Below are 22,728 nucleotides of genomic sequence, written 5' to 3' on the forward strand. Positions count from 1 at the left end.
TAATCCTAGCTGTTTTTCTTCAGTAAGACATTTTTATTGCAGTCTCCGTATTTCTAAAGAAGGTAAGAAGAAGGAAAAAACTGCTTGGGAAGCTAATTGTTGATGATGGGTACTAAGATGACTGCATCAAAAGAAAATACGGTAGAAAAGAGGAAAGTATAGAATAGCTGAAAGGAATAGTCTGGAGGCAGAATATGTTCTGCTGTAACGTGTTATTTATAGCATCATAGAACTGCAGACTAACTCAGGTTGGAAGGGACCACAGGACATCTCTAGTTCTACTCAAAGCAGTGTCAGCAGTGAGGTCAAATCAGGGTGCTGGGGCTTTAGCCAGTTCATTCTTGAAAATCTCCAACGGTGGAGATTGCACAGCTTCTCTGGATGACCTGGTCCAATGCTTGACTGTCCTCATGGCAAAAATGTTCTTGCTTGTGTCAAGTCAGAGTGTCTTTTATTTAATGTGCCTCAGTCATTTTGTCCTCCTGTCATGCACTGCTGTGAAGAACCTGGCTTGGTCTTTTTGATAACACCCACCCTCACCCCCAAAGCATCTCTTCCAGAGGCTAAACAAGGCCCAGTTCAGTTTCTCCTTACAGGGCAAATGCACCAGCCCGCATCCATCTCGGTGGCTATCCACTGAACTTGCTGCAGTTTATCAATGTAGTCAATGTATTGGGTATGGAATGAAATGTAGTGGAGCTTGTTCTCAGACAGAAGGTGTTAATGCAACAGCAACGATCAGGGAAACACTTTAGATGGTTCGTTGTCTTCTTAATACCCCAAACAAGTAAAAGCTGAAGAAAGGCTCCTATATTATTTTAACGTTATCTGTGTCTCAGATCTCTCACGTGGAGAATCTGACTATCTGGTGTGTGAACGAGCAATCCTCTGAGTTTGCTTATAACAAAACTTTTAAGGAAATAGATCTTTTCTCTAGTCCACGCACACCAATGAGTTACTGCCTATATGTTTTCAAATGTTGGTCAGCATTTTATCTGTTTGACAGATGTGATCCTGTGTAACATGCTCTAGGTGACCCTGCTTGGCAGGGGGGTTGGACTAGATGATCCATGGAAGTCCCTTCCAACCTCAACCATTCTGTGATTCTGTGACAGTAAGCTAGCCAGTTTGAAGAGACTAAAGATTTCATGCTCCATGCTACTAGAGAATAGGATTTTCCTCTGTTTTAAATTTCTGTTGCACTGTTCACCCTGAAGCAGCTCAAAGTACTTTGTAAACAGTTCAAAAATTCCTGTGTACATGATAGAGATAATGTCATTGCCTATCTTGATTCAGAGGGAAGCAATGTATTTGGTGTATTAGCATGTCTAACTACTTAGTAAAGCCGTACAGTTTTGTATGGCCTGAAGCAATGCATAGTGTGGGCTGAAGTAGAGATCTCTCCCTCAGTCATACGCTATTCCAAATGCTGCTGCAGCCAAGAAGCTGGATTGCAGAGGCGTATGGGTGGCCTGCAGCTAGAGAAATAGGGGGTGGTGGTATTTGGAGACCACACTGGGTGTCAATTCTTAAAGGATTCATGAAGACCAGGGAAGACACTAGGAGATCTAACCAGAAGTATTTATTCCTGCAGTAAAAAGCTTCTACTTCCACGGCAGTTGGAAAGAAGCTTTTTAAAACAACACCAAAATAAACAAACCAAACAAACATGCTCCTGCCACTCAACAGGACTTTCCTTTGGGGAAAAATCTGGACTTGAGTGTTTTTTTTCCTATTTTGCAACAAATTCCATTTGCATATTTTTCAAGAGTGCATGATTTACATTTTTGCTTGCTTCCTAGAGAGCATGCTGGGCATTAAACATCATTCTGCTTTTAGTCTCCTGGTATTACAGATTCTGTTTGTCTCCCCAGCCACACACCTTTAATGTTCCCTATAATGCAAATCTTTCGATGTCCTTAGTATGCTGAGGGGTTCTTATGGAAGACACAAATAATTACACCCTGCTGTTCACCACATCTGTTTATGAGAAGAAGAACTGTGTTTTCTGCGTGATCAACTCTGCTGCAGTAAACAATGTCAGATGTTTGTTGCGAAATGGCTACAAATACTAAGACTGAACTTGTAGCAACACATACTTGAATTCATCAAAGTACTCTTGGAAGCACGTTCAGCTCTGTGTGGGTGTTAGTGGCCTTGGAAAACACTATTTTATATCAGTATCTTAATTTAACTGAGCTTCTTATCCATAAGTTGACAAGTCATACAAATTAGAGTGTTGTGTTGTTTTTGTTGTTTTTTGTTTGTTTAATACTTTATAACTTTTAGAACTGCTAGATCTCTGAGAATTATGTCTAAGAGAATGTCTCTTCCCTTTTTACTCCCTTTGTAAAATTCTGTTCTGGATTTGCCAAATATCTTTAAACAAAGGGACAAGCAGGAACTACCCCTTGTGACTGCAGCTGTGAGTTGCAGTTTGCAACAACGCAGGCAGCAGCAGAATTATTTTAGATTCATACTGACTGAAAAATCAGAGCTACCACAATGGGGCAGTAGGTTACACATTCACAAATAAAAACACCAATTCTTTTCCTGCTGGGGCTCAGGGTTAGGTTGTCTTCTTTGGAGAATGCCAGAGAGGCCCAAAAAGAGTACCAACACTGGTACTACATTCAAATGAATGTCTGCTCACTAGTTTTGTCTTTATTTCCAGTCATAGGCTGAATATCTGGTTTCAAAATATTAATGGAAATTATTAAAACCAGACATCTGAAGCATGTTCAGAGGGGTTTATCAGGGGAGGGCAAATGGTCCCTATACAGTTTTCCCTCCTTTTCTCTCAGTTAATCTTTACAGCACCATGCTACTTGAACACTCCCCCTCACCAGTTTCTGTTTATACCAAAAATAAAGATTTTATTCTTGCCTGTGAGTAGGTTAAGCATTTGCCATTTACAGGTGATGTATGGAATAAAGTTAGACCTGTTTTCATTACATCGTTTGGTAGAAATGTGCGGTAGAAAATAATCTTAAAATTAGGAAAAAAACCTACTTTTCTTGTACATGAAGTAGTTCTGAACTAAAACAGAAATTATCCTCTGGGAAGGCATAGCTTATGTGGTATAACATCTGATAATCATTGTAAAGGTAGTTGCTTAGTTTATGGAGAGCTCCATAACAGAGGGATATTTTCCATTACCCTTAATGTGGCCCCATTTTTCCTTGCAGAAACAATTTCCAAAATTCAGAAGACTCACATAGCACTGTACAGTAGATTCAAGCCAAGAAACATTTCATTTTGCTCTGCTGAAGCACAGAGCAGCTTCCAAGTTGTAAAGCTTGTTGTTTCTAAGCTCAGTACTGTCTCACATCAGCACGCCCCATTAGTATATTCCATTAAGCTTCAGTTAGAGAGTAATATAGAATGTGCCCATAACCTAGCTAAACATCTATTCATTTGCCAAACTACCCAAACATCTATGGAAATGGTAAGTGCAAAGAAAAATCGTATCTCTAGAGTCATGCAGTGCTTAATAAACATAACTATTGCATGCTGATCTCCTTGGGCATACATTGCCAAGTCGTTACTGAGAAATGGAACCTGTGCCTACTGAGAATATGTTAACCTGTCAATTTGTCAATACATTGACAGTGATAGTCCTGTCTCCTATTACTATGAAGCCAGAGCAAGCTACTTATTGTTGAGAAGGTTATAAAGTAAGTTTACTTTAGAGGAGGAAATGAATACACATGCCTTTTTTTTCCTTTCCTTTTTTCTTTTTTGAAAGACTGTTTTCTAGTAAAAGTGGTTAATTGTGAATAATCTATTTAAACGGTATGCTAGTGGAAAGAATTTGTCTCTTAGTCTTTAAAAGTACATTATTACTGGGAGCAGTTTGGGTAGGCATAATGATGCTAGAACAAAATCTTTGATTGGATAGTTATGTCAGGATGTATGGCATTGATGTAGACACTATAAAGTTGAACTTTTTCCTGCTACTGCTGCTTTTTAGGAACACTTATTAATTCAGCCCACCCATTCCTTCCTTAGGAGGCGTATAGAGGGGCTATTGAAAGTATACAGTTAAATGTGAAGAAAAAACAGTTTCATGTGACAATGGAATCTTGATACCACAAACAGTTGAATTTGAAACATTTAAAGTGTCTACTTAGGTTTTGCTGGAACACCCAGTCTCATAACCAGTCTCATATGGGGGTAAAAAATATTTAGAGTTGTATTTTCTGATTCTTGATATCTCTTTCCATGTCTCTCATGTATTGTATGTATATGTATAGATGTATGCATGTATAGAAACAAAACTGGTTTTGGTTTTCAAATTAAATCATTTAAGATTCAGTTTTTAAAAGAAGGAACTAGAAAAATATAAAAGAGAAAAATGTATTTGCATACTCTAAATTCTAGCCAAGTATTTTAGCATGAAGTGTCTCCCCATGGCTATAGTTTGCTGAGCTGAATACATGCAAAGCGTAACTTCTCTTTTGCTTAGAGTTCTAGGTTTCAAATGTTCTAAAACAACAGGTCAGTAGCTGAGACTGAAAAACCACTCACTCTTTAAAGGAGCATTCTCCTTAAAGTTTCCAAGGTTATGGCTCTGCTCTGTATTTTTTCTGTTATTATCTCAGCTTTTAGTGATCATATGCAACGAGTATTTCAATATTAATTTGTTGAATGGCAAGGCAAATGATTCTTGACTGCCCATTAGAAGGAAGTGTGAAGACTTACTCCTTGCTCTTTAAATATCAGAAGAGACTTTGTCCAACATGTCAGTCACTCCGGTTAAACAAAGATGCACAAAGAAAAGTATTTTGATTAGAAGTTCACTTTTAAACACTGATTACCATGAAATAATCTGATACGCTTATTCTAAAGCAAGCATCCATGTGCTCACAAACTTGTACTGGAATTAATCAGGGCAAACTAATGAGCTTTGGCTGTCTTTTGAATATGAAAGAGTCCTACCTCTTCAGTCAGAGAAGGTTATGTGAACCTGAACAGCTAATAATAATCACCTTCATCTTTTCCTTAAAATACTATTTTAAAACACTGAGCAATAAAGGCTGTAAAGGCATAGTATTATTTTCTGGCTAGCTCTCTCCCCTTGTCAGAGACCTCAACATTGTATGCTTACACTCTTTTGTGGTTAAGCCGTTTTGTGCCAGATGTTCCCCCTCATCTGCAAGGCATTATATTGCCAATTGCACCCAGTGCCCATTAGCAAAATAAGAATGATTGCCAGGGAAGTATCAAGATAAAAAGACAATAAAGAAGTATCGAGACAGCAAAGGTAGAACAAAGGTGCAAAAGGCAGAATATTTTGAGAGAAGACTGCGAATATCATAGAGAGCAGAACGAGAAAGGATAGTAAGAGCATGAAGCAAAGGGGAGAGAAACAGAGGAAGAGAAGGCTACAGACTACATAGGGAAGAAAACTACAAAGGGAAACTGGTATCTTCCAATCCAAGGGCAGTGTTTCATCAGCTATGGTATCTCCAGTTTTTACCTCATTTATGTGGATACTTCAAGTTTTATACCCAGTTAAAATGCAGTAGAGAAATACTTACCTTGAGCTATTATTGCATGACAGGTTAAAGTGTGGTGTGTCCTTCCTCCTTGCCATTAAATTTAGAGGAAGTTGCATGTGTCTGTCAGATTTTCAGGGTACCCACATTTTTCAAATAGTGCTGCGCGAAGAGGGATGGATTTTTTTTTTAATAGATAATTTCTAAATTATTGTCTAATGATTTCATCTTTGGAGTAAATAAATTTTATACAAGATAACATCAAACTGCTAAGACAGAATGATGTAAAACTGAAATGAGCTTTGAACAGGAGACAGCTATAATGGACTAGCATACAAAGGGATGCTTTTTGCAAGACTGCCAGAATTAAACAGTTGAATCATAAAAGAGGAATGGAGTTCATGGAAAAAAATAATCGTCCACATTTAGCTTGTATCTGTTACAGGCCTTGTGCTTTTCTGCTACCAAGTTAAAGCTAGCCATAAATTTTCTACCTGAACTGCACACTTTTTAAAAATGACTAAGTGTAATTAAATAGGAAGGAGAAATCAAAAAGGCATCAGACTTTTTCTGGTGTGAACTGCTATGCTTTTACAAACTTTGCTTTGAATAAGCAACAGTGATGATCTTGGACTGCCTTGTGCAAACATTGATATTATCTGTTGTTTGTATTTCATGGCTTCATTGTCTTGAAACCACAACTACTCTTTTTTTTTTTTTCTGATTCAACCACGATTTTTTTTACTGAGCTTTATTCAAGCAAAATTGTCACTGCAGCCATGAAGGCAATTCAAACTTGGCCTAAGTTGTCTGCAAATGCTTTTGCTATTTGAGTTGCACACTCACAGGGCTTTAAATTCCAGAAAAATGTGTCCTTGCCAAGCCTACTACACAGGCTGGAAAAATGAGTAAGCGACTGCAAACATGCTGGATTCTGAATATCTAAAATGTGATTTTGGCTTTGCAATATGAGAGAACACAAGTGAAGCAGAGGCAAAAATCACAGATAAGGCCAGCTTTATGAAGTCCATGCTCCTATACATAGACAGCTTGGCCCTGGCTGCAACTAGGAATGCTGATCTAAGAAGTCAGGATGATTTCAAGAGGGAAAAAATGCAAATCTTTGTACTCCCCTGACACTTAGTCATATGTTGCTCTGGTGGGTTGTTATCACAGAATCAATTTTTTTCCAATTTCTTGATCACTCTTCCAGCATCAAAATAGAAAATATCTACCAAAGGCATCAATTCGGGAAGATACATCCCATCAAATAACAGAGTTTATCAAAAATAAAATTTAAGGGAAGAGAACACCATTTCTTCCTGAAGCAGCAGTTAAGCCTTTTCCCTGCTTCTTCCTTAATAGTTTTAAAATAAATGTGGGAGAGAGTGTTTGTTTGGTTATAGCCTTTTCACTCAAATTCTACGCTGTTCCTCTTTCTTGATGCTGGAAGACTTTCACAGAAAAGCAAAGATTCTCCATGAGGAGACGGGCACCATTGTAGCAGCTTTGCCAATGTGTTCCTTGGCAACTTTTTAGCATTCATAGAGTTTGCACCCTACAACTGCTGTTCCTGTTCTTTATTAAAGATATTTCCCAGCTGTTTCTGGTTTACAAAGAGAGGTCTGGTCCTTCTTTGTTATCAGCCGTACAGTCACTACAGCAGAAACCACAGAAGGAGGTCACAATGGGGTGTTTTGTAGTTCGCTGTGACAGGAAGAGCCCAGTCCCAATGAGAGGCTGCAGATACGCAGCCGATAGGTCAGAGCCTATATATGGATTGACGTACCTATATGTTGTTGTGCATATGTAATAAAAAGTAAATACATGTTTACTCACAGCTATGCACAAAATATTTATCTACAACAATGCAGTCTAGAAGTACCTCAGGGTTCTGTCCTTTCTTTTGTAACAAGAACTATAGTTCTTCATCCCTTCTCTCTTGGGACAAGTTTTTCTTTTAGGACTTATTTATAGTTCCCTTCAGTAAAGCTTTTGTATTATCTTTCTTTTTTCTTCTTGAGCTCATTGTCTTATTCTTATCCTGATCTGTATGGTAGGCAAACATGTTTCACATTCTAATATGCCTTATTCTGAATATATTATGTGCCTTTCCTGCAACGATTTCAGTGGGGCTGTGACTTTGTAAGGAGCACAGTAAAAGGCTCAGTGCTACTCAGTGTTTACTTCTTTACCTTAGGGTTTCCTGACTATGGGCTTGAACTTTGAATTGCTAAAACTAGTAGGAACTTGCTGTATTAGATTCCATCTGCATTTACTCCGTTTTACATAAAATAACATGGGTACAGGAATGCCAGCATTTGGAATTTAGGATAAACTCAACGTATTATAATTCTTTTAACAAGCTTATTGAAGCTGCTGTGGCATTTTCCATTTACCAATGGCAATAACACATGTGTCAGAGCTCAGAAAGCAAATGCATGTTTAAAGGCATCACTGGGCTGGACGGCCCTACTGCTTTTCTGCAGTCCAACAGAGCTATTAGAAATTGTTTTACATGAGTTTTCAATAGCTACAACAAGTTAGAGGAAGCACAGGAAGAGTCCTAATGAGATCCAGAACCACTGTTACCTCAGTAATGTCAGCATTCGGCTCAAATTGTTAGCAGAATGAAGATTTTTGCTGAACTTATTATTAGAAACTTAGGGGTGTTACCCCTTTTATGGGTAAGAAAAGAAGCAACTCTAAGAGCTGGGGTCTTACTGAGGTGGGTATTAGTGCAAATAAAGATGGGGGAAAGGATTTTTAAATGGTTTGCTTACTTTGATTGAGCTAATGAAACAAAAAAAAATTCCACACCTTGCCAGCCTGGAAATAATAATCCATTTCTGACTTGCCAATCAGGCAAATTTTAACAAAATTAGAAAGTTTTCACTTAGGAAGAATGGAAGTGGAACAAGACTTTTCACCCCTCTTTTCTTCTCCCTTCCTCTTTTTCTGCAGAAATTTAGTCATGTCATATATGTGTTTAGTCATATCAGCAGTATAGTCATACCATATATATATATATTTCATATAGTTAAATTCACTTATAATTTCATAGTGAGGTGTTTAGCATGACCTTCAACTAAAAGGTTTCACTTGGCCTTAGAAATGACTCCAGGAATTTTACATTTATGCCACTATGTATCTGTTCCCCCCCTCTTCCCCTTCCCTTGTGAGATTTAAAGTTCTTCCTCTTCCTTTATAGATTTGGTGTCCAATAAAAGGAATGCTGGTTAGAAGCACGGAATTTCAAAGGATAGACTGGTTCCTTTTCTTAGGAGAGACGGTTAAGGCTACAGTTGTAGAAAGCAGGTCATGCTTCAGTCACATCACCATTCATCAGTCACAGACCAGGAATGCAGGACATAATTTCCTGAGTGTCCTAGACAATTCTTATTGCCTGAGGGTTTTGTCTTTTTGCCTGAGAGTTTTGTCTTTTCCATCTCTGCATTCCCTGATAAAAGAATTACTTGATCTGTTACACAGGTCATGAATTATATTGACCATGCAAGGTCAGCAATTCTTCTTAGAGTTTAGTTTTTTTTACAATTGAAAAAAATACAGAGCACTAATAGTGACTTCAGCAATAATAGCAGAAGGCATTCACTTACCCTATGACAATGCAGGAGATGGCAGTTCCCAAAAAGGCATAGGTTAAAATTGATCCTAAGTTACGAAAGAAATGTCTCTGAGGAGGAAAGTTAAAAAAAAAAAAAAAAGTCCTTTGTAATACAGTCAGTAAAAGAACATGAAAAGCAAGTTGAAACACTGCATCCAGAAGTGCCATTCCATCCATTCTTTTTCTTGTTACAACCCATAACTCAGATATTAAATGAAACAATATAGGCTACAGAAGTTATTTTGGAAGATACGATTTGATTCATTTTTTGCCTCTTGGAGTGCCATTGAAATTCCCTCTTTTTACATATCTAGCCAAATGCTTCAGGGTCATAACAGAAGTTCACACTGAAAGTATCTGTTGAAAGCTGTATCATAACCTCATCCCTGGAGCAAACTAAGTCCTGATCATGCAGTGTATAAAACACAGACGGGCTGTTGCCTATTTGCAGTGTTACCAGATTCAAAGTGGCCTCTTCTGAAAACAGCAATGCCCAAGAGTTACAAACTGCAAAATCAAATCTTTGCACAGACACAGACAGAGCAGACTGAGGACCACGCATCTTGCATTTTCCTCCGTTTTTGCCAAGTTCTTGCCATGCAATATAAATTGACTCTTTTCTCTGTTTCTGGCCTGTTGGATCTACAAAGCAGCAATCACATTCTGCCATTTTTGTAATATAAGAAAGAGGCACATACCTTCTTTAAACTATAACCAGCATGAAATATAATGGGTGGCAGCAAAATGTTGAAGAATATGGAAGGATCAAATGTCATCTGCCAGAAAAGACAAAAGAGATAGTAAAGACATATAAAACATTTCATTTGCTAGGAGAGATTTTAATTGTAACTTTTAATAGAATGGTATTATGAGTTTTCTTATACGTATAAATGTGTAGTTCCTTACTGCTTATATATGTAGAATACTAGTTGAATGTTTAAAGAAGGAAATCAGTCATGCGTTATTTTATGGGGAATACATACTAGCAGTGTTACCTGTGATATTAAGTACTTGCAGTGTGAGACCATCCAATTTGACAGTCCCATGCTTAATTCCTGGTTCTGATGTAGACATGAGTGTCGTGTCTCAATTCCCCACTTAACGAATGACAGTAACACAAAAGACCTACGCTACCAAAACCAAAGTAGTTTTTCCTTCAAAGCACGTCTATATAGTTACAGACAGAGCTAGCTAATATTGCTTAATGAGCTACTGGCTGTGAGCTACTACCTACTTTATCGAACTACGACACATGAAAACTGTGCACACCCTGACCATCTTCATAAGGAGATCTTCCTACATAAGGAACCTCCTGATGTGTGTGGGACAGACAGCCTCTGTCTCCCTTTTGTTTTTTAAGGAATGAGAATTTATTTTTCTGCCTCCTTCAGCGTAAAGCTGAAGGTGCTGCATGGGAGCTTCACCGCAGGCATACATGGGGAGTACAGCCTGCAGCACTCACCGGTCCTCACCGAGCTCTCCTGAGCTCACTTGGTGATCACGTCTTTAGTGGACCCTCAATATAGTTTCCTACTAAAAATTCTTAAAAGGCAGTATCACTTCAAACATACACAATTATCTACAAAAGAAGTCCCCAAATGGTTTCTAAATAATTGTGTTCTAAGTTTTTAGTTTTGAAATTTTATGAGTTTTAGCCACTCTTGAAAGTTGCTAAGTAATTTATGCAGACTCTGAGGCCTCCTCACCTCACACAGAGTTCTATACAGATCACTGGAAATGTTACAGGCATTTGGTAGAAGCTGGAGTTTCATGAATATTGTAATAAACCACAGTTTATTACAGTAATATTTATTTACAGAGCGACAATAAAGATTGTCAAAAGGACAATGAGTCAATTTATCTTTTCTGTGACCATTTACAAAAAAGCTCCTTAGGTATTTAAAGCACAACTGTGCATCTGTTTGAAAAACAAACAAACAAACAAACCCTAACAAAAACCAACCAAGCAAGCAACCCCCCCCCCTCCACATATTAACAGAATCTGTCAGCTATGTGTTGCATAAAGATTAACGGCTAACTTTGAACAAACACAAAGAAAATATGTATAAAATATCTGCTTTAAGTGAGATTCACAGCAGGGTGTATTTGTCTTCTACCTTTTTAACATTGTTTGCTTTTGCATTGCAAATAGACTGAAGTCCAATTTATTTGCAATGCCTCAACAACAGATTTGACAGACAGTCAATGATTGTTTTCTAAGCTGACTCTTATCTTTTCATTAACAAAATTTTAAATTGAAAACAAGAACATTATAAAATTTGGTTTTAATATTTAAGGAATAAAAACTGCTTTAAAAGCCAAGCAGCAATCTGAACTTCAGAAAAAAAATGATTGTACACTCTGTCAAGGTGAACATTGCCTGAGGAACTGATTAATTGTATTTTTTTATAAAAGTAAAAACTTACTTTGTTTGCAGATAGTAGCCAAAGTAACTTTTTTTTTTTTTCCCATTCCATTGTAATTATTTTTTCTCTGGAGCATTGTCAAGGCATAAGTTTTTATAGTGTCAGATCGTCAGCTGGTATAAAATACCATAAATTCTTTAACCTCAGAGAAACTGTATCAGTGCATACCAACCACAGAGCTAGTTCATTATTTCCTCTTTCAGTTAGATGTGGGATCTTCATACTATCTACCAAAAGCTACAGGATGAAGTATTTAACCTGAATTTCACAGAGTATGTGAACAGGATGAAGAGTTTTTTGGTAAGAAATCATCTTTCTAAGCATTTTAGCCTAGAGTACGTTCAGCATCATTTTATCCTCCTTGGAAAAGATACTTAATCTTCTTCACATTCTCCTGATGCATTTGTACGTGCATACAGAGAGTATTGATTTATGTTAGTCAGTAGTGAGCTCTGGGATTATCCTTCAGCAAGAAACTAAGAGAACAAGCTCCACTGTTAGAAAGCTGCCAGCTGTCCTCCTTTCCTCATCTAGTGTGTTCCTGGCATAAAAAGGGGATCAATGAGTGGCATAAAACCTGGGACCATAAGACCAGCTTTACAATGACAGAACCATCCCCTAAGTAGATGGAGACAGACCTTAGACTAGTAGAAAAAGACCGAAACACCATAGAAAATAGGAAGCATTTAAGTCACCAGATCTCATTCTTTGTTTTCTGACTGCCATTGTAAATATTTGTGTCATGAAACTGGAAAAGCATCTAGAGTTCACATAAAGTGCATTCTTCACCTAACACTATTTTATAGATGTGAAACAAATTTTTCTTTTTGTTTCTACAGCAGCCAGAAACAATATATAAAATACGTGTTAAAATTTTAAAGTAATACTAGAATGAGAATGAGTTTAGGCAAGGCAAAAAGTTCTTATTTCAGCTGTCAGTATGTTGTTCACATTTGCCTTCAGCTTCAGGCATGGAGAGTGACAAAGGACAATGTTCAGTCACTGCACTTCATTTCAAGTAACTTTCAATAAAACAGAATGCTGTTTAAAACTATGGCATTGCTGGAGAAGAAGAAAATATTTTAATAAGCCTCCGTACTGTTCACTGTTCTGTCAGCAGCTATATTATATCAATACCTTTAAAAGAGACAGAACATAATTAGTGCAGTGGCTTGCAGCTCCTTTTACTCAGATGAAGTGATATTTTAAGGCTACAGTATGAATTATTTAGCTTCAGAAGAGTAAGAGCTGACTACAGAATTACTTCTGTCTTCTTACTAACAGATAGCTTGATTTGATAAACAGGAAGTGAGAGCTCAGCCTTTTTTTCCCTGTTCTGCTAACTTTGAATTATAAAGTTAAAAACAAACAAAAAAAAACTAGCTGGCCAATAATGTGCTGGCAATTTCAGCTCTGCTGGTAACTTCATGGAAAACAACAGAAAATGAATTTTCTTCACTTCTGAACTAACAGTCTCAAATGTTAATTTTGGAACTAATTCAGCAAATATTTTAAAATATTTTTCCATAAGCATCAGAAATCCTGAATGCATGTTTTACTACTCAAAACTGTGCTCTAAAGGATATGTATTTGTATGTTATGGGACAGTCCATTATTTCTGATAAATGCACTTAATAATCTCTTACACTGCAGTCAAAAGGGAATTGCAATTGTACAAAAACCAGAGCGTGGTGTGATCATGTTTTCTGTTTTGTATATCAGTGCTTTTGCCACGGTCAGGAAGGCTGCCAGGCATTATTTTTGTCTCCTAAATACTGTTGAATCCTTCCCTCTTCCCTTTCTTACATATTTTCTTTTTACAGGGGCACTTGCCAGTTAATTTTAAAGGGAAAAGGAGTGAAAATCCTAGCAGGCTGAGACCTTTCCTGTTATGTAGAGAATTCCACAATTCACAGTGGAGACTTCTAAGAATCTTCCAGCGAACTGGGACTATGGAAACGGGATTGGGCAATCCCTGTAATGGCAACAGGGACTTTTGTGTGAGCTAGTTCTCCTCCTTTCTCATAACACAAGCTAGATTCAGTATATCATGTCTGATGAAGATGTTCAAATGTAATGATTAGTGCATATGCTTTGGGAACTAAACCCACGCTTAGACTAAGACAAACCAACTGCAATCTACTAGCAGGAAAAAGGATGAAGACTCAGCAAGATCTGTCTAGTGTGACTACCACTGTGCTTTCCTGTCTCCACCCACCACAGCTCTCCTAGCCTTTAATGTCTAGCTCTCTCAGAGAAGGGCAAGAGTCTAGTAGTAACTACAGGCAGGCCCACAATGGTCCTTCATTAGCAAGGAATTTCAGCAGATGGTTAAATCCAAATTCTGCTGAGATGCCCAGTGTATATTCTAAGCATAATTTAAAAAAAAATAAATTGTATAATGATAATGGTATTATAACATTCTGATAACAGACTATGTATTACTATAGTAGATAAACAATGATACTTGTTAAAAAGCAAAATAATATATAAATAACGTTTTGTAATATTGTAAAAGTGTCACTAAGGGCTTAGAACCTACATGTGAATATATGATATCTTTGAGCTTAAAATCTGGATTTTAAAAAGTCCCTCTGCTCTCCCAAGTTCTTTAAGTTGCTGTCATTTTTAACAGAGTGACAGTCACAGGAAGCAAATATTGCAAGGGTGGGAAATAATAAATAAGTAAAATATTTTAATTGTCACATACTGGAAAACAGAAAAGGCCACAACATTGTAAGGGACTCTAAACCTTCTCCCACACTTCTCTTTTTGCATCCAGCCTGACTTGCTGCAACACTGTCTCCACAAGCTTGGGGATAGCCAGTGAAATCCCTGCTGAGGACCGCTGCAATGCTGCACAAATGTGTCAGAACATTGTAATGCATTTAAGCATTAGCAAAAAAACCAAACACCTATCTACAGACATGTAATGTTTACAAATTCAGATTTGTAGAGAGTAAACCTCCTCTGCTTATACTGCCAGAGCAAGCCATTATTAAGTCAGCAGAACAAGATTTCAGTGGGGTTTATGAAGCTGTGGTGGCAACGAACCCAAGGTAACGGCTGTGTCTGCTCCCCCTGAACTCAGTGTCTGCAGGAGGTAGGACCGTTCAGGCAATTATTCTGCAAACATACAGCCAGTTGGATGCTGAGCAATTGTGAGATTTCTACTGTGACTTATTTCCTTTTTTATTCTCCTTCACTTTCACTTCTCACCTTAGATTCAAAATAGCCTGTGTCTCTGTCACATTTTATCTTGAAACTTGTTTTTCTCTCTTGAGGGTGTAAATAAAAGAAATATCTTACAGTTTAGAATAAAAATAAGATTTTTTTTTACCTTTTGAAGCATTGCATTGCCCTGGTGACCATTGATATTGTGATGGCTGATCTCTCTTTTGTACTGGTATTCATAGACCTGATTAGTTATATTGATAAGTAGGGTGGATGGCCCAGATTCCAGCTTTTCACATTCATAAACTGTTCCGCTTTCAACATCTGATGCTTTTGTTGCATATCGTATAAGTAATCCCATTACAAGGCCTGGAGAGTATAAAAAAAAAAAAAATAGAGAGAGATTCAGGTACCTTTGTGTATCTGATGTTGCACAATAACTGACTTGGAAAAAAAATGAACTTCCCTGCTCTTGCTCTGCTAAAGCCAGGACACCACTTTCTCAGTGTTTCTACCTTCACAGAGGTACATTTCTCTCAGTACTTCATGGAGGACCAGGAAATTTCTTCCAAAGCAGTCAGTTCATTAGAATAGCAATGTTGTTTTGCCACGTGCTCAGTTATTCTCCTATTTTTGTGATCCAGTTGTTGGAATCATTCTGGTACAGTTATTAACTGAGTTGTTAAACTGTGTTTTCGATAGATATTTAGAGAAAGGGGATGGCTGCATATCTGAAGTGCCGTGCTGAGCATACAAAAATCAGCTGGTGCTGATTTTACACACTTCATCCTGGGGGCGAAGGGGTGGGTGGGCTCTGAAACCTTATCCTCAGGGTCAGTCTGCTTTCTGTAGAAGACTGTGTATTTATGAGACTGTATAAACATGGAGAATACAAACAGAATGAAGGAAAATTAAGTTTAGGATTAATTGGTTTATCTAAAATGTAGGACTCATATCTAAGACTTTTTGGCTCCTAATACAGTTAATAGTTTTTACTTCTGCAATTGCCCTCTGGAAGGTGCGATTCTTCCTCTCTCAGCTCTAGTGGGAGTTTGAGTGATTACTTTAGGAGAGGTAACTAATATTTAGTTAGATAACGTTACTGGAGATGATTTCCACCCTCAGAGACTTGGACATGATTTCAAATTTAATTTCCACGCTTCCTGCATGTCCTAGGTGCTTTAAGTCCCATGTACAGGAACAGCTTTGCAGTTATTAATTATGAACACATTCATAAAATGCTAAGAATAGTCAGATGAAATATTTATGGAAGCCATCTAGATGGATATACTTACTATTAAAAAATAAGAAACAAATTAAATTACAGAAAATAGCTCATAGGAATCTGAAAGACAAATTTTATCGAGTAATCAGATGCCACGGATGATGAAAGTGACCATAGACACCTAGACAGGTAAATGTCTTTGTTATTTTCACATTTTGCACTGAGAGAGACCTCAGAACTGCCAGTTCCTAGCAATGATGTAGCACAAGCTTGTAGCTTCCTGGATTGATGCTACAACAGAGTAACAGCTGCATTGCCTGTTTAGTAGGCTCATGAATCTTCTTCTTTAGTATGGCTGGTTGCTTTAAATGGTACAGGATTTAGATAAGCAGAAGAAAATGCCAAGACTACTTTCTGAAGTTACACAGCATTTGTGCAGTAGATCAGATAACAAATCTAGCTGTAGTAAAAGACAGAATTCCTCAAAACTTTTTGGGAAAGCACTTATGGGAAAAGGGAAGCAAGCACTGCATGTACTTCTGTGAAATATGATTTCTACAGTGGTCAGTTCCAGATGTCCAAAATCATGACTGAGAACCGAGGAAACCATTATTTAGTTAAAATGGTCAGGGTTTTCATCTTTTTTTTATTAGTTTTCCTCTTGAAAAAAAAAAAACACATTTTATTTTCAAATTCAATTTCAAACATATTAAAAACTCCTCTTCATTTGATGCTTGGACAAGACTTGATGTTTCCACCTCATTCTCTGGAATGGAAAACTTATTTTTTCCTTTATCACTTCTGCTCCTGACACTCTATCTTAAACTATAGCCTCGGTTTCAATCCTGTTATCAGGTATTATAAACTACTGTTTTCTACAACATTTTGAGATTCCTACTATGTTCATAGCACATAGTATGAACCAAATTCTGTTTGATAATTTAAAAAATGAAAATAAATGTTCTCAGTTATAGTAACATAATTGCATTAAATTGCTCAAGGGAAAATTAATTCAAACTTCAGTGTCAAGTTTAGACTAGGAGTGAAGAAGGACTGCTCTTATTTTGTATTCTGAGAAGATGTGTTATCTTCAGCAGCAGTCTCAAGCTACCTCTGCAGGAATTTTCTGGAATCGAAACAAATGCAAATATTGTTGATCATAATCCTGCAACATAGCCCTTGAGTATACATAAATCTATTTGCAGAAAAGGAATATTTTAAAAATATGATAACTGTAGCTGTAGAGAAATAATGATCACCACGGACTGAGAATTACAACCGGAATTCAAATCTGCCTTTGGATTTTCTTCTACAGCTTTACTTCTTATCCTCAGATGGAGTTCTGATTTAGATAATTTACTGAGCCACCCAAATAATGAAGTAAGTGATAATGAAGAACACAGAAATTGCGAGTCTTCAACAGCATACACGTATTGGAGAAATAACTTTAGAGCAGATTCTAATGATCAATATTCTTAGGGTATCAGTGGGGCTCTGAGGCCCTTTTAGCTCTCAAGGGTATTCTATCATGTCTTAGATTTGAACAAAATGTGGATGGGATCCGTTATGATGGGTCAATTCAGAATATTCTCAAGTGCTCTGTGGAAAGTTCAAACAAAGGCAATTGCTATATCACTACATTATGCTGCAGGAGTCAATACAGGTGGTGGGATAGCATTCTTCCTTCGGTAATAGGAAATGTGCCAAGGACTCTCTATACAAACCCTGATGAATTAAAAATCTGGGAAGAGTGTATTTAATATTTTAGTAGGTACATCATTTATGGAATGCACTTGCTGCTTTAAATCATTACATAAGGCTTCTCTACTTCACGCTCCAAATTGAAATTATGCTTTTATAATATATATTCTAAAACTTTCTTTCTTGTTTATTTAAAGAAGAAAATGGGGAAATATCATGGTAAATATTTTTAATGCATCTACTGTGGAAAAAAAAACACAGTAATTTCTAATTTCCTTGCAACCGGTGTTTCATGGTAGAGTACTGAAACACAAAAATTTCCCACAAAGGTCTATGGACCTAAAATGTAAAAAGCATACCTTCTGTAGAATAAAATAGCAGCTCACTCTGTTTCACACTGGCACATAGAAAGCTTAACTTTACCATGTAAGTCTAGGACTTGAGCAGTTAAAAATTCCTGAAGATGAATCAGGAATGATACCACATCGGTTACCTGACATCACAAGTAGGTATTATACTACTGTACTGATGAGCATGAATAAAAAGTTTCAAATAGTATTATGTGAATTAGGGATTTAGGTCATCGTAAATGAAAACTCTCAGGCAAGGCTAAATTTGAGTGTAATATCACAGAGAATATATATTTTGTATTCTAGGAGCCCAAATTCCATTATAAATGTTTTCATCTCGGTTACCCTTTATTTAAGTCACTTCCATTCAAAATTAGTACCAAGTCCTCATTTAATTGTTTCAAGCACATGTATTTAATTCTGGATTGAGAGAACAAAGGGTGTAACTTAAAACAAAAAACTGAATTGTCCTTTGCAGTGAGATCTCCTTGCTGCAAAATCTGACTCTGAGTTAAACCTGAATTGTTTCAAATGAAAGTTGCATTTTTTTTCCCACCTTCACTAGTGGAAGCAGAATAAGATCTTTAATCATAGAGCAGTATTAGAAGGGATTTCTTAAGTCACCCATAGCAAACTCTTTAGCTAAACAAGACTGTTCTTTTTTTCCCAGGATTTTATCTGGACAGCTATAAAATGCCTTTCTTTAAATTAGGACATTCAGGGAATCCTCAGCAGAGGCTGGGTAAGGCTCACTCAGCCTTCCCATTGCACACCTGTCAGGAGTTGAACAACGGGGGGTGGGAGCGGTAGATCTCCAATCCCTGCCCTCCAATCCCCTTAAAACTTCAGGAGGTAGCTCTAAGCCCTCTAACATGAAGTCATTTCTCTCTCTTGAGTATTGTAACGAATGTGTTCTGCTATTTACCCTTTTTTTTTGTTTTCCTTTTGGTCTCATCAGCTGGTCCTATGGAGCACAACTTTGAAGGCAGGTACAACTCCAGTCAGCCTCACCTTCACCCTGTGTTTCCTGGGGCTGAGAACAAACCAAGCTGAGAACAGTTCTTAACTGACGTTGCTGAGGAGCCTAGCAGATAAATGTCACAGATCCTGTTGGTGGGGTGGTTTTTGGTTTTTAGATTTTTAGTTTAATTCTAGCTGCCTATTTGCAGGAGTTTTTTTAACTTAATCGCATGTATCTGGTAACACCTGCACCTCCACCCTGATACCTGCGTTCTGAGGTGGATCAGAAAGTTGGAATTTTTATTTTTATTTTTATTTTTTTTATTGAACTAGCTCTGGGCTATTCCCCTCTACTGCAGAGGGCTGTGACTTAAGTGTTATACGGGGAATTTGGGCACCTGACGTGGCTTATGAAGTATCTCAAGAAATCTAGCCCTACTGGAGCTGACTAATAGGCCTTAGAGATGCCCATCCAGTTTATTTAGAAGCCTTGTTTTGTTCTGTGTATACATTCCCAAATGTATCTGAGAAAGTGCTTACTCTTCAGGATTACAGTAAAACATCTAAATATGTAAATTTTGCTCTTTCCTTTCAGGATAGCACAAAACTTTCACCTGCCTCCTTGATATACAGAAACCAGAAAGTAAGCTGAGCCAGCTGTTTGGGGTCTGTTTGTCAAAGCAAGCAGAGAAACTTGTTCTCCAAGATACTGAAAAACAAAGGGATGAATGAATAAACAGATAGGTCTGTGTGTATTTTTTTCTTTTTGTGAGTAACTGACTTTTCAATTTGGTGCTGAAACAAAACAACTGGAGTGTGTAAATAATTTCAAGCTAAGCACCTTGAAATATATATATATATACTAATATATTTACATACATGACATTTTTGTTGAAATAGTGTTTAAGTTTAAACTAAATGTGGACTTTTTTGGGGGGGAGGGGAAACTACAGAAAGATTATTAATGTAAATATGGCTATATTTAGTGTAGAAACATTGCCTTGATTTAAAAAAAAAAAATACATTTCCATTTTTAAAGTTTCTAAATGGATTATTTTCAAGTATGGATTTCTTTTTAGTTGAAACTCTTTGGACAAAAGCTGCATTTTCCTTAAAAGCTTATGCAGAGGGAAAAAAAAATCTATACTTTAAATAGAACTTTCTATCAGGATGTTCTTAGTGTCCAATTTGTCTGTTCAGCACTTTGCAATAAATTTAAAACGTCTTCCTGTTTTTGTATTCCTATGCTTTCTTCCTGATTTTCCTTTTTCACTCTCCCCATGCCTTCAACGGCTATACCCCGACAGTATACTGCCTTGATAAGTACACTGACCCATCTAGCATACTGTGGGATGCAGTCTGCAAATAAGTGGTTATGTTATTCTGTCACTTGAAGGAAAATTTATAAGCTTCTTGCACTGCCATTCATGTATCTAGGAAATAGCTCCATGGGCTGGAGTAAAGCAAATTTCAGGGCAATATATTTATTTATGAAACAAGTATAAAAGAGAATTCTTCTCATAATGAAGACCCCCCACACACACAAAAACAAACAAAAAAAACACCTATGTGAAGCAGGAGAAAAACAGTTGTACTGAAGTCATTCAGGCTTAACTGCGCTGTGAGTAAAGGCAGGATTTACCTGACTGCCAGCACTTGGTCCCCTGTAGATTTCCTGAACTGATTTTTCTCCTGGAGTTGCTGCCAGTAATCATACACTTGAGGAAAAACGAAGTGATAGCAAGACAGAATGACCAGATAAGTCACTGTACACTTAAGTGTATACCTTTAAACCAGTGAGTACTTCCTATCAGTGGGCAATGCGGAAAGTTCTACTTGAAAGTGATACACAATATTGCCAAACAGCACAAAAGAAGATTAGAACTGGACAGGCAAACTGAAATAACAGTACAGTGATAACAGTCAGAGATGACTTGAGGCATTCTTCGTAGCCTGCTTTTCAAAGACACAGCAGAAAAAAAAACACAGGAGTCTCAAAATAGTTTAAGCGTTATTAAATAACATGGGTGGATTCACAAAGCTCCTTAGTCTATAACCTTTGAATCTTATGCAAAATAGGAACACACAACTTTCGCTGTGGGTGTTTTAATTGTAAATTTCCTACTTCACAAAGTGTCATTCAGTGGCTGTCTGCCCATACAGGAACATACCGTGAACAGGGTGAGGATAAACAGCTCGTGTTAGTCACTCCCTTACCCAGCCAACCTGTAGCAACTTTAAAAGAGATGGTGTTACATTACATTTTACTGCCCAGTTAGGGGGCTGATGACACTTCATTGAGTATGTTTTCTGAGCCTTGTCAGCACTTGATTTGAAGTGCCTGATCATAAATATGCAGCTAGTCCCATGTTAAACTGGCACTTGAATTTATACTCACCATAAACCATAGCTCCTCCAGTTTCATGCAGAAAGCGGAACCGATGGTTTTTAAACAACCAAATCGTTAATATGGTAAGAATGAGCAGAAAGTTAAAGACTAGCAGCTCCACGGCTCCCTGGTGATAAAACTGATCTTCATCTTTCACTGACGCATATTTTTTCAACTTCTCCATTTCATTCCCTTTATGAAGAATGCAAAATAAAAGAAAAAAAATCACAGAGGAAGGAAGGTGTTATCACCTTCAGCAGAAAAAAAAGGTCCGGACACTACAGAAATTCACAGCAAGCACATCTGCTTGATTTGCAGCCCTACAGTGAAGTGCCCCAGCTCCGAATTCAGCTGGATTCTAGTTACAGCTTCCTGTTTCTGTCTTAAAGCCGCCCGGTCTCATTTCTAACGTTACGGTTGCATCGCTGGACTGTGCTTGCTCCGGCTCTAGATGCACAAATGGTCTCCAAGGCTTAGACTCTGCCAGTTTCTCAAATCTTGTGAAATTTAGGCTGTGTTCATAAAGCTTGTTCCTGTAACACAATCTGAAGCCTAAAAACCGTATTGGGTCTTAATAGTTTTAGAGCGAAAAACTGAAGTTACGAGAATGACATAGCAACCTTTGCTAAAAAGAATCTTTCCGCTCTCTCACTTTCAAATGCAAGCAAGTTGAAGGTGGGAGTTTAGTACAGTGCAAAGACAAGAAAATGAAGCAATGAATAAGGATTTCAAGGTTTAGGCCCTGAGCAGGCATCAATCCTGTATGTAGCCAGAGATCTCTATGAAAGCAAAGGTCCAATAACCTAGAATTGAAAGTACCTTAAAAAAAATCAAATCAAATGAAGACAGTAGAATTTACTTTCCATTGTTTCTGCTGTTTGCATATTTTCATTTACATTACTCAAGCCAGGAAAACAATAGAAACTGTCTTACTATTTATAGTTAATCCCTAATCCTCATGGAAGTTTTTCTGTCCTGGCCTAAAGCTGCAATACATGTCCAGTGCTGGAGAGAGGGATTCCAAATAAATTCTCATCTTCAATTCATCATGAGGGGAAAAAAGAAAAAGGAAAAAAAAAAGTCTGCTTCTCAGTAGAAGAGGATAGTGTTTTCCTCACTATTCTTTGTCACAAGTTCATGAAATTTATTTCTTACAAACACTTTGGGCCAAACTTAGTGGTATAGTATCCATTCCAAGTGAACGGATACTGTATTCCCAAGGTGAATAAAATAGAAATAAATACCTAAATATCCAAACTCTTGGTAATTTCAAGGCTGTAGCTCATAAGAGTATGAGTATTTCTGAGGAGGTGCTGTTGTTTCAATCTGCAGTGTTTGGGCAGCTTGTTCCAGTGCTGTGCCACCCACCAGTACAGA

At 37.4% G+C, this 22,728-nt stretch overlaps 1 protein-coding gene and 1 long non-coding RNA gene across 13 annotated transcripts in view; one reads left to right on the forward strand and one right to left on the reverse strand.

Moving 5' to 3' along the window:
• The window catches only part of SLC9A9 (solute carrier family 9 member A9), a 236,140-nt gene extending 213,898 nt beyond the window's left edge, over nt 1-22,242 (reverse strand). For 2 of the 12 annotated variants that reach the window (XR_013955267.1, XM_080605350.1), the window contains exons 1-4: nt 21,361-22,232; nt 14,893-15,095; nt 9,825-9,902; nt 9,119-9,195 (exon numbers count right to left, since the gene is read on the reverse strand). Coding sequence is in view for 10 of the 12 variants with exons in the window: in XM_080605350.1 (XP_080461476.1) it covers nt 9,119-9,195; nt 9,825-9,902; nt 14,893-15,095; nt 21,361-21,535 (533 nt within the window). In the remaining 2 variants the exon portion in view is untranslated. Of the gene's footprint in view, nt 1-9,118; nt 9,196-9,824; nt 9,903-14,892; nt 15,096-20,604; nt 20,681-21,360 lie in introns of all 12 variants that reach the window. The other 10 variants (XM_080605352.1, XR_013955266.1, XM_080605357.1 and 7 more) reach the window with 10 other exon arrangements.
• LOC308200147 lies at nt 17,284-21,671 on the forward strand. Its single transcript, XR_013955287.1, has 2 exons — nt 17,284-18,991; nt 19,558-21,671. It is a non-coding gene; the product is annotated as an uncharacterized lncRNA (long non-coding RNA).
• Nucleotides 22,243-22,728: the final 486 nt, after the last annotated feature.

The sequence above is a fragment of the Anser brachyrhynchus genome (assembly GCF_964034855.1).
Source record: "Anser brachyrhynchus genome assembly, chromosome: 9".
Taxonomy (NCBI): Eukaryota; Metazoa; Chordata; class Aves; order Anseriformes; family Anatidae; genus Anser; species Anser brachyrhynchus.